Source organism: Arachis duranensis, chromosome 7 (assembly GCF_000817695.3).
Source record: "Arachis duranensis cultivar V14167 chromosome 7, aradu.V14167.gnm2.J7QH, whole genome shotgun sequence".
Lineage (NCBI taxonomy): Eukaryota > Viridiplantae > Streptophyta > Magnoliopsida > Fabales > Fabaceae > Arachis > Arachis duranensis.
Genome location: NC_029778.3, coordinates 72,615,775 through 72,626,907, shown reverse-complemented (window position 1 = coordinate 72,626,907; position 11,133 = coordinate 72,615,775). Strand labels below are relative to the sequence as shown.

General features: G+C 34.1%; 2 protein-coding genes across 2 annotated transcripts in view; both read right to left on the bottom strand.

Moving 5' to 3' along the window:
• Window positions 1-6: 6 nt before the first annotated feature.
• On the bottom strand, window positions 7-8,655 carry LOC107459433 (putative callose synthase 8; the record flags this gene model as incomplete). Its single annotated transcript, XM_021128307.2, has 31 exons — window positions 8,523-8,655; window positions 8,226-8,363; window positions 8,066-8,142; window positions 7,842-7,986; window positions 7,161-7,301; window positions 6,958-7,075; window positions 6,343-6,671; window positions 6,046-6,098; window positions 5,882-5,942; window positions 5,708-5,789; window positions 5,581-5,630; window positions 5,284-5,370; window positions 5,067-5,198; window positions 4,887-4,978; window positions 4,716-4,800; window positions 4,461-4,621; window positions 4,172-4,295; window positions 3,980-4,071; window positions 3,723-3,894; window positions 3,436-3,587; window positions 3,200-3,306; window positions 3,013-3,120; window positions 2,862-2,930; window positions 2,572-2,740; window positions 2,373-2,484; window positions 2,173-2,292; window positions 1,956-2,071; window positions 1,562-1,645; window positions 1,162-1,274; window positions 845-1,074; window positions 7-567 (listed from the first exon to the last, which is right to left on the bottom strand). Coding segments are annotated over exons 1-31 (4,113 nt in total), but the record flags the coding sequence as incomplete, so codon positions are not given.
• An 83-nt stretch (window positions 8,656-8,738) lies between these two features.
• Window positions 8,739-11,133, bottom strand: part of LOC127740573 (putative callose synthase 8) — a 3,436-nt gene continuing 1,041 nt past the window's right edge. The window contains exons 2-8 of the mRNA XM_052251635.1: window positions 10,220-10,320; window positions 9,819-9,940; window positions 9,622-9,709; window positions 9,375-9,473; window positions 9,140-9,259; window positions 8,898-8,990; window positions 8,739-8,789 (exon numbers count right to left, since the gene is read on the bottom strand). Of these exons, the coding sequence (XP_052107595.1) occupies window positions 8,739-8,789; window positions 8,898-8,990; window positions 9,140-9,259; window positions 9,375-9,473; window positions 9,622-9,709; window positions 9,819-9,940; window positions 10,220-10,320 (674 nt within the window). The remainder of the gene's footprint in view (window positions 8,790-8,897; window positions 8,991-9,139; window positions 9,260-9,374; window positions 9,474-9,621; window positions 9,710-9,818; window positions 9,941-10,219; window positions 10,321-11,133) is intronic.

The window sequence follows — 11,133 nt, the reverse complement described above, 5'->3', positions numbered from 1 at the left end:
GGTCCAACTGAATCCAGCAGGATTGAAAAGAAAAGGTGCACACAACCAGGTTAGCGACATGAACCAAATGGCGTATGTTATCAGCACGTATGCCACGTTGCTCTGATATGATCTCCTGAACATGTTATAAACAATTAACAGCAGCATCAGTTCAAACCCCTTCACAAAGTGGCTTCTTGAATATAATCTATAATTCTCAGTGAAGCTTGCATGGAAGACAACAACTTTGCGTCCGGTCGGCCTATACTTTGCGCCACCGTGCAGGATCGTCCGGCCATAGTAATGTGTTTTTGTTCCAAGGGAGAATGTGAAGAAAACAGCAGCCAGTTGCAGTTGCATGAGGACAAAATCTTTGAGGGCTGTAAGGAATCCTTTCTCGAGGCCAATTTCCATCACCATCGGCAAGCCTGTGAGAAGGCCAAGCTGTATGAATGATTGTGAGGCAAGAGCTGTTTCCAAGGACTGTACATTCTTGATTCTGGCCTCAATTATAAGTGCTCTTTCCAACCCACTAAGCACCAGGTATAGCTGCCCGTAGAGAAATACATATATTCCTATCACAGATATCTGTGAAGCAGTCCAATTAGGAGTTGTATCAGTCAAATCTGATAGTACCAGTAATGTATGTACACATATATCATTCAAGGAAAGCTATTATGATCATAAGCTTTTGCATTGGGTTGACTATTGTAAAAAGTTTTTGCTTTTCAGCCCTATTTGATAATAGATACAAATTTTCTAATATGCTTTGACAAATTGATCAACTGTATATGTCCATTAAATAACAGAATGCTGCAACTAAAAGAGAGAAAAAGAGAACACTGTGATGGTTCAATTATATTACCAAGCTGCTGAAGTAAAATCCAATGGTGGTGAAATAAAAAGATAGCATTCGGAAGAAATCGAATTGACGGCCAAGGCGAAATATGTCGCGGCTTATAGTTTGCTCACTATTTCCATTTGCCACCTTGGCTTCAAATTTTGAGATCTGGTTTAGGCCTACATCACGACCTTTGCCAACTTGCAAGTATTCATGGTAGGAAATACATCCTCTTCTTAGAATAGAATTAAATCCTGCATGAATAAAAACATGAGCACTTTTTCTCTTGTATCATAAAGAATATATGGTCAGAGTTTGATGTCAAAGTCATCAATTCCTACCAGCAAAAACATCCTCACTCAAGTTAATTGTTTTGGATGCTTTGCTTACACCTCCTCTGGTGATGTGAAAGACCCTGTCAAATACATCTGGATGTCCATAGTGAAACCGCACCCTGAATGGAAGCATACATAAAAAATGGTAAGCATTTGTTGGAGTTTGGAAAGATAGCACTAGAGGAATAGGTAATGAAGATAATATGCTTGAATGAAAAATGTCACTGCTTGTTTATACAATAGGTAAAAGTCAAGCATATGAAAAATGCCACTTTAGCATTACATTAAGCTTTGCAAATAAACTTGGAAAACTCAATTCACATTTGCTTTCTTTACCAGTAAATGGTTAGAAAAGAAAGTACTTATTATTTCCGAACATGTCCATAGTGAAGTTTTGCATGGTTACCTGAGAGGATTGGCAAGAAGCCTTTGACCAATAGTGACAAAGCTGGTTTCTTGATATGACATGAACCATGCCAGAGAAGACACACTGAAGTTGTAAAAGTCATTGAAAGTGAGGAAAGAAAACAGTGAGTAATGGGGACAAGCAAGAAAAGAAATAATTAATGTGAATTTAAAATAGAACAGGGAAACAATCGAAGAAACGGAGGTAGTATTGTCTTGAGGAAATGTTTTTTTATCATCTTGACATATTTCATTTACATCTTCCATGATAGGAATCAACATATGGTATGTGATACTTTCTTGAACAGCTTAAAACCATATTCATGTATTGAAGAAATAATCTTGCTGGTTTCCAGTTTGTCATCACAATCAAGTCATTTTAATTTAGGGCTAACCTTCCTGTGAAAATATGTTCCCTTAAACCAAGTATAGTAGGAGGACGCCGCCCTTGGCACTTAAGAAATTCTTGGAGAAGGTTTCTCATTTTTAGAGCTTCTTCCAAGTAATTATCCTGTAAAATTAGATACTCGTAAGAACATAATAGACGTGAATAAACGTGAATATAAGAATTTACTTTACTAAGAAAAAAAAAAAGAAGAAAAATAAGCCTACTTGGTTCATATCAATTGTCTGGAGGGCTTCGCCACGAGTAAATACTATTGAACTATTCTGATTTTCAGGCTTTCCTTCCCCAATATCTGGTGGACCTGGAAGCTTTATCTGATATATTGTCTACAAAAGAAAAGCAAGAGCCTCTTGAAGAAATTAATAGATTCATTTAGACAAGTCTTCTCATGTTGCAATAGAAATACCTGTTCAAAACCATTGACCACTTTAACCAGTTTAGATGAGTACACTTTGTAAGGTTTCCGTTGTATTATTTCCTCCTTTTCCTCAACATACGCGACACGGAGAGACGGATATCTACAGGTAACACACTTGCAAAAGTTATTTTATACTTATTCCATTTCAAGGTATGAGAAAATTTTCTATTTCCTAGTAAAGCCTTACCGTATCATCAAGTCGATTATGTCTCTATAATGTGGATCATTTTTAGCCTTTTGTGATGCAAATGACTGACAGGAAACAACATACGTGTATTTCATGTCTGCAAGTGCTTCAAGATGAGCAAATAGTGCACGGTTACTTTTTTCAGCAGTCTCATAACCCTCCAGAATATCTGCATTCACGAAATCAGTTGCATGATGAAATTCGTTTTCTTGAACATTATTTGCTACTTTTTATTGCACCATAGCCAAGTACCAATAGATAATGAATGCTACTTATACTTAATTACAAACCTTCATCTTCAGCCATGTCAAGAAATGCTTGTAGCTTTAAGGCTTCTCTGTAGTACATCATCCCTCTAACTGTAGTAAACAAGATTGAAATGAACATAGAATGCCTTAAAATTTTGTATTGACATGCATTTTTTAGAATAAAAAACTGAACCTGTTCTGCATAGTGTCTGGCCCCTGAATGAAGCCCACTGTCTAAGATCATCTTCTAAATTCTTCTGATTTTCACAATCCATACGTTGCATAAAGTTTTTCCACTCATCTATTGAAATTGGTGTGGCAAAGTATGAGATGAGTTCAGAGAGAATGTCTAAGATGCTTATTCTTATTCATATAGCTACCTGGAAATATCTTTTGCAAGTAAAAGATGATGGAGTCCTCCTCTTTATCTGAACCAAGCTCCTTTAGGGAAAAGTTGACGTCCTCAACATAATATGGAGTAATAACACTACCATTACCAACCGTGACATATATCAGACATAGCTTTGTGATGAACTACATCGTTGGTTACTTCAACTTAAAGGTGAATTATCTTAAAACAAATGGAACACTGAATTCAAGTGTTATATTAACTTACCTGAATGGTAGCGTATTTCGCACTTTTGGAGCATCAGGCATATCTGTAAATAAAGAAGTAGCAAAGAATGATATGCGCCTACGAGCATCTATGTTAGCAGGCATGTCCATTGCTGTATCCTTCACCGTAAGTAACAAATGAAAGCGCTTGATCTGCCATGAACATCAGGGTTCTATCAGTGTAACAAGAGCAGAGTCCACATATAATAAGATGCTATTTCAGTATGTGGCTGCACTCATTTATGAACATTGTAACTATCCTTGATGATATAGGTAATAAAATATCACCTTTTCAATCACAGGGTCATTTTCTGGCAAGGGAAAATGGATAGAATTCTCATTGGCAAATAATAGTGTTTCAATATCACTATTCACTCCCTCAAATAGTTGGTCAATATCTCTGGTTAGATACACATACTCGCCCTCATTTATTTGTGGAATGTGTATCATATCCAATATTCTGAACAAATTTAGAAAGTAAATTAGAAACTAAAGCACAGGCACAACAATGTTGTAAAGATCAACAAATTCTTAAGCAAAATTACCTTGAGTCAACCATCATATCATTTGTTATCAGTTCAAACATATCTTGTAAAGCTTTCACAACTTTGTACTGATGGTCTTTATCTCCGTCCATCTTATCAAATTCCATACAGAAGTTATTAGAACATAGTTATTGATCATGTGCATTCATTAACATAAATTTCTTGGCGTGATTAGGTCAAGAAATCAATTACCAGAAGTTCCGCTAGCTCAATGACCTTAGCTTGCAGAGCTGGTAGAACTTTCAAGTTGAATTTCTTGAGAAGACATGATTCTTGGATACTTTTTTCAATTTCACCAAGTATATCACATATAATCCTAAATAAACATAAATAACAACTGCATCAACAATCATATCATTTTTTTTTTGTTAGAACTTAGAAGTAGAGAAAAACAAGGAAATCCACTAAGTGCTAAGATAAGATTGCATATAACAATGCTTGAAGTTAGGAGCTTGTCTCAGAAAGATAGTCCATATTTTACCTTTTCTCCAGATTTCCCACAACAAGAATCTCAAGAACATACTTCAATGACTCGTAGCACTCTCGTACAGCATAAAACATGTACTTGTCTTTTGTAATTTTTTTAGCAAGAATCTCGTCCTTTCCCTCAAAATCTTTAGCAATGGTCAAAGCTGTAGAAAACTAGTATATGTTGCAAGAAAAATTTTCAGTGAAAAATGATGTAAAGGTGATATTTGCTGCATCAGTATCATAACATTTAAGTTAGGAGCATTACCTTATTTGCTAACAGGAAAACAGGCCAGCGAACCTTACGTGAAAATAATTCTGAAGACATTGGCATCAACATCAAATCCATCTCTCTGTTGAAATAATTAAGGTCAGCTGTTGAAAAGAACAGAAAAAAGAAAAAGATTTCCATCCATGAAGGTTACAGCATTGACTTCACCTGTTACTGATCAAGTCTTCAAGCCGAAGATGATTTATTATTTGATTCCATACTACGACAAATTTGGCAATGGCACCTTTTTCATCAGGCATCTGTGACACCAATTAGTGATCAGCACATGAGGACACATATATATATTTATTAGAAAAGTATTATCTCATTATTACTAATTTAAATCACCTTTTGAAAAATGTTGCTGAGGAAGCCTTTTCTTTTCTTTTTACCGCGTTTGGAGGACGGTGGAATCAGACAGACATTAAATGCAGAAGGCAAGGAATCAAATCTACTTCTCAGCATTCCCAGTGTCCTTATCTATTTTCAGTAAGAGAGGTAAGATAATCATTTCATTTCTGTTGGAAAAGAAAGAAAGAAACAAATAGAAAATATAGCTTCTTACTTCACCAAGGTGATTTAGAATGCCATAAAGTCCACCAAATATTGTACAGAATACAGAATACCAAATTTGAATGTCCATAAAATATACCTGTAGTAAACATAGAATAGAATGAACATATATCGGTATCTTTCTTTTTTTCAATTAAAGAACACACGGAGAAAGATATGCCAATTTGCAAACAAATATTCATACTTCATTTAGTAAAGAATTTATACTTTCAGTTTTATAGAACCTGATTGTTGAGATAAAATATAATTACACCTAATCACATAAGAGTTCTGTTCCAATTGGACTCACAATTACTACAGGGGTCCAGACGGCAACAATTGCACCGGCATTACTTTTGACTGCGGCACAAGAAAATATTGTTAGTAACTTATCTGCAAATTGCAATCCTTTAAGATGTGACAAAGAAATTTTGTACCTCTTGGAAAAAGTTCATGCCAGTCATACTTTCTAACACCAATTTTCATAATTTGTCTAGTTGGTGCTATGAGTGGCTTTATCTGCACATATTAATATTACATTGGTTATTGAAGTAAGTTGTCTAATTAGTGAAACCCAATCAACATAATGATAAACGTTTTGTATTGTTTACCTCAAAACTGTAGCTGAATATAAATTTGCTACATAGCACCAGTATCCAAAACAATGTGTACCTACATGCGAAGAAATCATAATATTTATAAAGATTGTGATGGATGTAATTAAAAGATTAATTAATTGGAATCAATAAGAAGCTATCAAGGATGTAGGATATACTTCAGAACCGAAACTTGGTCTTCTTGCATCCCCCGCCCGACGTAGACTCTAGGCTGTATGATAAATAAATGTGACACTCAGATTCAAACATTTAAAACCATCAATGAATATTACATGCAAATATAAATCAATGTATCAAACATTTATGGAAAATGAAAAACATCAAACAGATCCAATCCCACAGGATAAAACAGAAAGCAGTTATATCACTAAGATTATGCCTTGGAATTGGCATAGAACAATAATAGCACATGTTCAAGTAATCAACAAGTTAAAGCAATAGTCTAATCTTGATACCTGAGTCCACCAAGATAAAACTTTGCATATCTTGTGATTAGAGACCTCCATATACTTGGAAAAGGCAGGGACGAGATATAACACAACATTAACTGCATTACTTGTTAAGTATATGGCTGCCGCAACCATATAGGATGTAAAGCACCATTCCTCAACCAAGCTTCCATACTTAGTAGAATAACAAGTATATTTTCTTCTTGAATTAGCATAGCAAACAGGAAGAACAATAGTCCATATAAGAGCAAAGATCAGCTTCATCAAGAGTTTCACTTTTTGAGAATATTCCATTGTATATCTGGCTTTCCATGTAAAGGTGATGTCTAAAATTGCTGTTGAAAAGGAAAAATTATTCTATTATGACTATATGAGAGAGGATGGGGAAGGGGCATACTGTCATAATGTCTAGCTAAATCAGCTCGTAGCTATATTCCTTGAAAATTTGTCAACTTAAAATTAAGTCACTGTAACATTGGTTATTTTTGGTCAAAACCACGTGTCAGGATACCAGAGGCAATCCAATTTGAGAAACTCTAACATTGGTTATTAGCCAACTAAATTAACTTCTTTTGGTACATCCAATTAAACTAACATTAATGACATCAATAAGCAACATACCTTGAATAAGTTTAAGAAATGCAGAAGTAATAAAGATGCTGATTATGTCTTCAAATACTATGGCATCAAATAACTGAAGGGGGGATCCCAAGTCATGGCAAGCAATGATTATGATGGTCTGCAACCAGTACATAACTGAATTTTAGACTATCCATTACAAGAAGCAGATATTTTTAAATCATCGAAATTATACCGGAGCAAACCTGAAGGGATAGAATTAAGAAACTCCACATTCTATCAAAGCTTCTAAAAATTTGCCAAAATGAACGAATTTCTACAAAATTCGTCTTTCCTGGCCATTGCGGTTCATGGATTTCCTCTGCTGGGGGTTCCTCTGTTGTATCCTGAACAAGCAAAAGAAAAAAAAATGGGCAACAAGATGGTAATCATTTGCAGGTAGTAGAACTAACCCATCATTTCCTACTGACAACTGAAACACATAATACAAATTAAAAATAACACTTTCATTCACGAATATGCCAAATGTGACACTTACATATTAAATCAATCAATAACCATAGAGAATCCATGCATGTTTCCATAGAGAAATAACCTCTATACACATGTCAAAAACAACGATGACTTTCATCAAGAGGAGATTTATAGATTTCTACCACAAAGGTTCAAGACTAAACCTAGCAGTTAGTTGCCTCTAGATACTATCATGCAAAACAGTTTATGAAGCAAATTTAACTTCATCATAAACACAGAAGAGGGAAATCATCTTGAGATGTCATCTAATAAGCAGGCTGAGTTAAATTGATGAATAAAATAAGTAAAAACTTAATTTGAAATTTATTTAGCTTTATTAATATGTTTCTTACATCACAAATACAATTTCTTAGTACAAAGCTCACAAAATAAAGTAATAAATTCAGTAGTACCTCTGCTTCCTCATCTTTCTTTTCTTTCGATTTATCAGGTGATAGAACAATAGCATTGTTGGCAGTGGATTTACTTTCTGGTCCAACAACGAAAAAATCATGGTCCAGACGCATTGGCCAACCAATTCCAAAACAATCAGGAGACCTGCATATATAGAACAGTGCAATGAGAACATGTAAACATGAAAAGAAAGCCACATGAAAACAAATGGAAAATAGCTTACCAGAAGTACTCATTCAAATCATCATAGTTTCTCCAAACCGAATGCTCTGCTGTACCGCCTTTGCTTTTCTCTACTTCCTTTGGTTTTAAAATAAAATTAGTTATATTTGAAGAAGAAAACCCTTAAAATAAGAGGAAAAAAAAATCACATTAGATAGTACCTCACTAATAACTTTGTATATGGGGGTGACAACATTGTTAAGGAAAGACTCGGGTTCTCCTCCATAAGCAGGCATGACCTTTTCCCATGTTGTTAAGCTAATAGCACCAGTTAGAATCCCATGCAATTCATATGCCATCTTCAAAAAAAAAATTAAAAAAATTAAAAAACTATTATTTACTAACTTTAGGAGAGCTGTGATTTAACTAGAAGAAGTTCTAACAGGAGAACACAAGAAGTTTAATATTTCTTCTTTTACTTGGAGAAAGGAAACTGAATTTAATCAGGTTCAATATACATTGTGAAAGATGTAGCAGAGACACTCCGGCATGAAACGCAGATTGGCTGCTTCTCCCCATATGAGAAGATAAAGCCCTATATATAGAATTTTATATTGCTGTGCTTCTTGTTTAACGAAAGGTAACCTGCAATACAAGTTAAACACAATGTCATAGTACAAAAAGATTGTTAAAACTAGGTACATTATAGTTTCAATGTATTAAACAAAGCAGTATCAGAAAAATGAAAAAGATATTGAATAAACTGATGTAAGAGAGTTGGATACCTAACTTTCAAAAAAAAAAAAAAAAAAAACAAAATTACATATTTTACATTTTCAAATGTGATTAAGTAAAGGCAAAGGATGCATATTCAAATTCAATGTCAAATGCACCTTTAAAACCGATGTCTGGTTGTGTGTTTGCCGAGTATGCATGTTGGCTAGGAGAAGAATCAGATGCTCCCTTTGGTTGGCTACATTGCCTTCCTGAAGTTAGACAAATTATTACTTCATCATTTCTAGAAAATTAATATTACCAGAGTTTGTTTTCGATAAAATATTACCAGACTTTAGTCTATAGTTGTACAAAATAACTAAACTGAAAGTTTGATTCCAATTTAACTAGGATAGCTGACCTGGAATCCAAAACAATGCTGAAGAAAATCAAACAAATCTACAAAGCCTCCATTTTTCTTGAAATCTTGTGCAGGGGGTAAACCTCGAACATTGCGCATAACTGCGATTGCAGCCTTAATCTGTATCAATGTATTAGTACACTCAGTCTATCGTAAAAATTGAATTGTCTTATATGACTCGAGACACAAAATCAATAACAGGAAAAATTGTGAAATCTTTATAGCTGTATCAGACCTCACTCTGCTGCATAATTGCATGTTGAATGCCTCCTTGATCAAGGGGTAAAATATTGAATTCAGATTTCTTGGGGATTGCATTTCCATCGGTAAATGCCTATTTTGGACATAATCAGAAGATTTGTAAGAAATCTTTGGTAAATTGATAATTTTCTTATTTTTAATTTTTATGAAAAAGTTGTTACAAAAATAGAAGTTGAATATATATATATATATATGGAAAAGGAAGGAATAAAAAGGATCACCCGAGGACCAGCTGCATTCGAAACTGTTTTTAACACCTCAAAAAGAACAGAGGCAATGTTTCGTGCATTAATCAATTTTTCCCTGTGACTGTTAACATAGAACATACAAGATTTGATCTAGTTAGGCCATTAAAGTTTCTTGAAATTCATGTAAAAATGAAAAGGTGGTGAATTAACATGCCTAAATAAAAGTATACCTTTGTTCCAGATCAAATGCTTTGTCATGTCTCATAAAATAATCCCTATAGGCATGGTAAACACGCTTAAGCTCACGAGTGTCACTCTTTTCCTTCCTTTTTCTTATTGTCACATGCTCATCCTGCATGCCACAATTCACAATAACAAAGCAAATTATCAGCATTCAAATCCGAAGCGAACCAATGTATTAAGCAACAATTGCTGTGTTAATCCAGTTGCTGTTTCTGAACATGCAAAACTGAACAGACTAATAAACAGTGTTATTTTTCTAAAGTAGGATTTTTTCAAAAGGAAATTAAATATATGATTCTCATGTTTATTTAAGTCACACTTTCACCTGTTTAATTTAAATCACAAATAGATAATTGAACAACAAAAGCTTCCACATTCTTGTTTTCACCTGCTCAAGTCGTTGAAGAAGTGCAGTTTTGAATTGTCTAACGCCTCTTCCACTGGAGCTTTTGTCCAAGTTGTGCGAAATTTCAAAAGCATGAAACCGACCTGAAAATCAAAATAACTTCTACAATGTGAAAAGCATGTGATATTAATTAGCAAAGAATCCAATTGCTGACATATTTAAATATTTTTAATCACTCGTTCTATAAATCCATATACACCATAGTAATTTGTTTCAACAAGTAAAAAGCCAAACCTAAAGATTGAGAGTAAGGGGAAGGATTAGAAACTTCAAAGTTACTAACATCTTAAAATTGGAACCTACTAAAACCTATTTCCCTAGTTTGCATATAACTCATGCAATTTTACTTGCCCTGTCTTTATTTCAAGCACTTAATATGCAATTTTGCACACTACTCCTTTCACTGTAAACTATAACCACTTAAAAACATGACAAAAGAGTGTTGTTGTGTACCATAAACTCTTCAACATCTCTGCTTTATAGCCTTACGCTTTATTCTCTACTTTAACCACACATATTTTCAATGCAATTGATGAGTGAAAAATAATAGACTGCAGGCACTTTTTTCTTAGCTCTTAAGAATTTCTAATGATTGCTTCCATAATATGGCCAAATTGGAATTTTGATAAGTACCTTGCTCACTTAACTAAAGGTCTTAGGTTCCAAGCTCATGAATGAAGGAACAAAAAAAACGAGAGTCCTCCGCCGACTCTTTGAAGCCTTAGTCAATTCAAATTGAATCAGTCAAGTTTCTCATAATATGAACCAGCGAAAATGTTTGGGGAACATAGTTTCGTAACCAAAATGAGTCATAACTTGCTTTTTCTGTTCTTTTTAAATGCACTTGTTTTTGTATTTTGTATTTTTTTAATTATTATTAAAATAAATCCAATAAT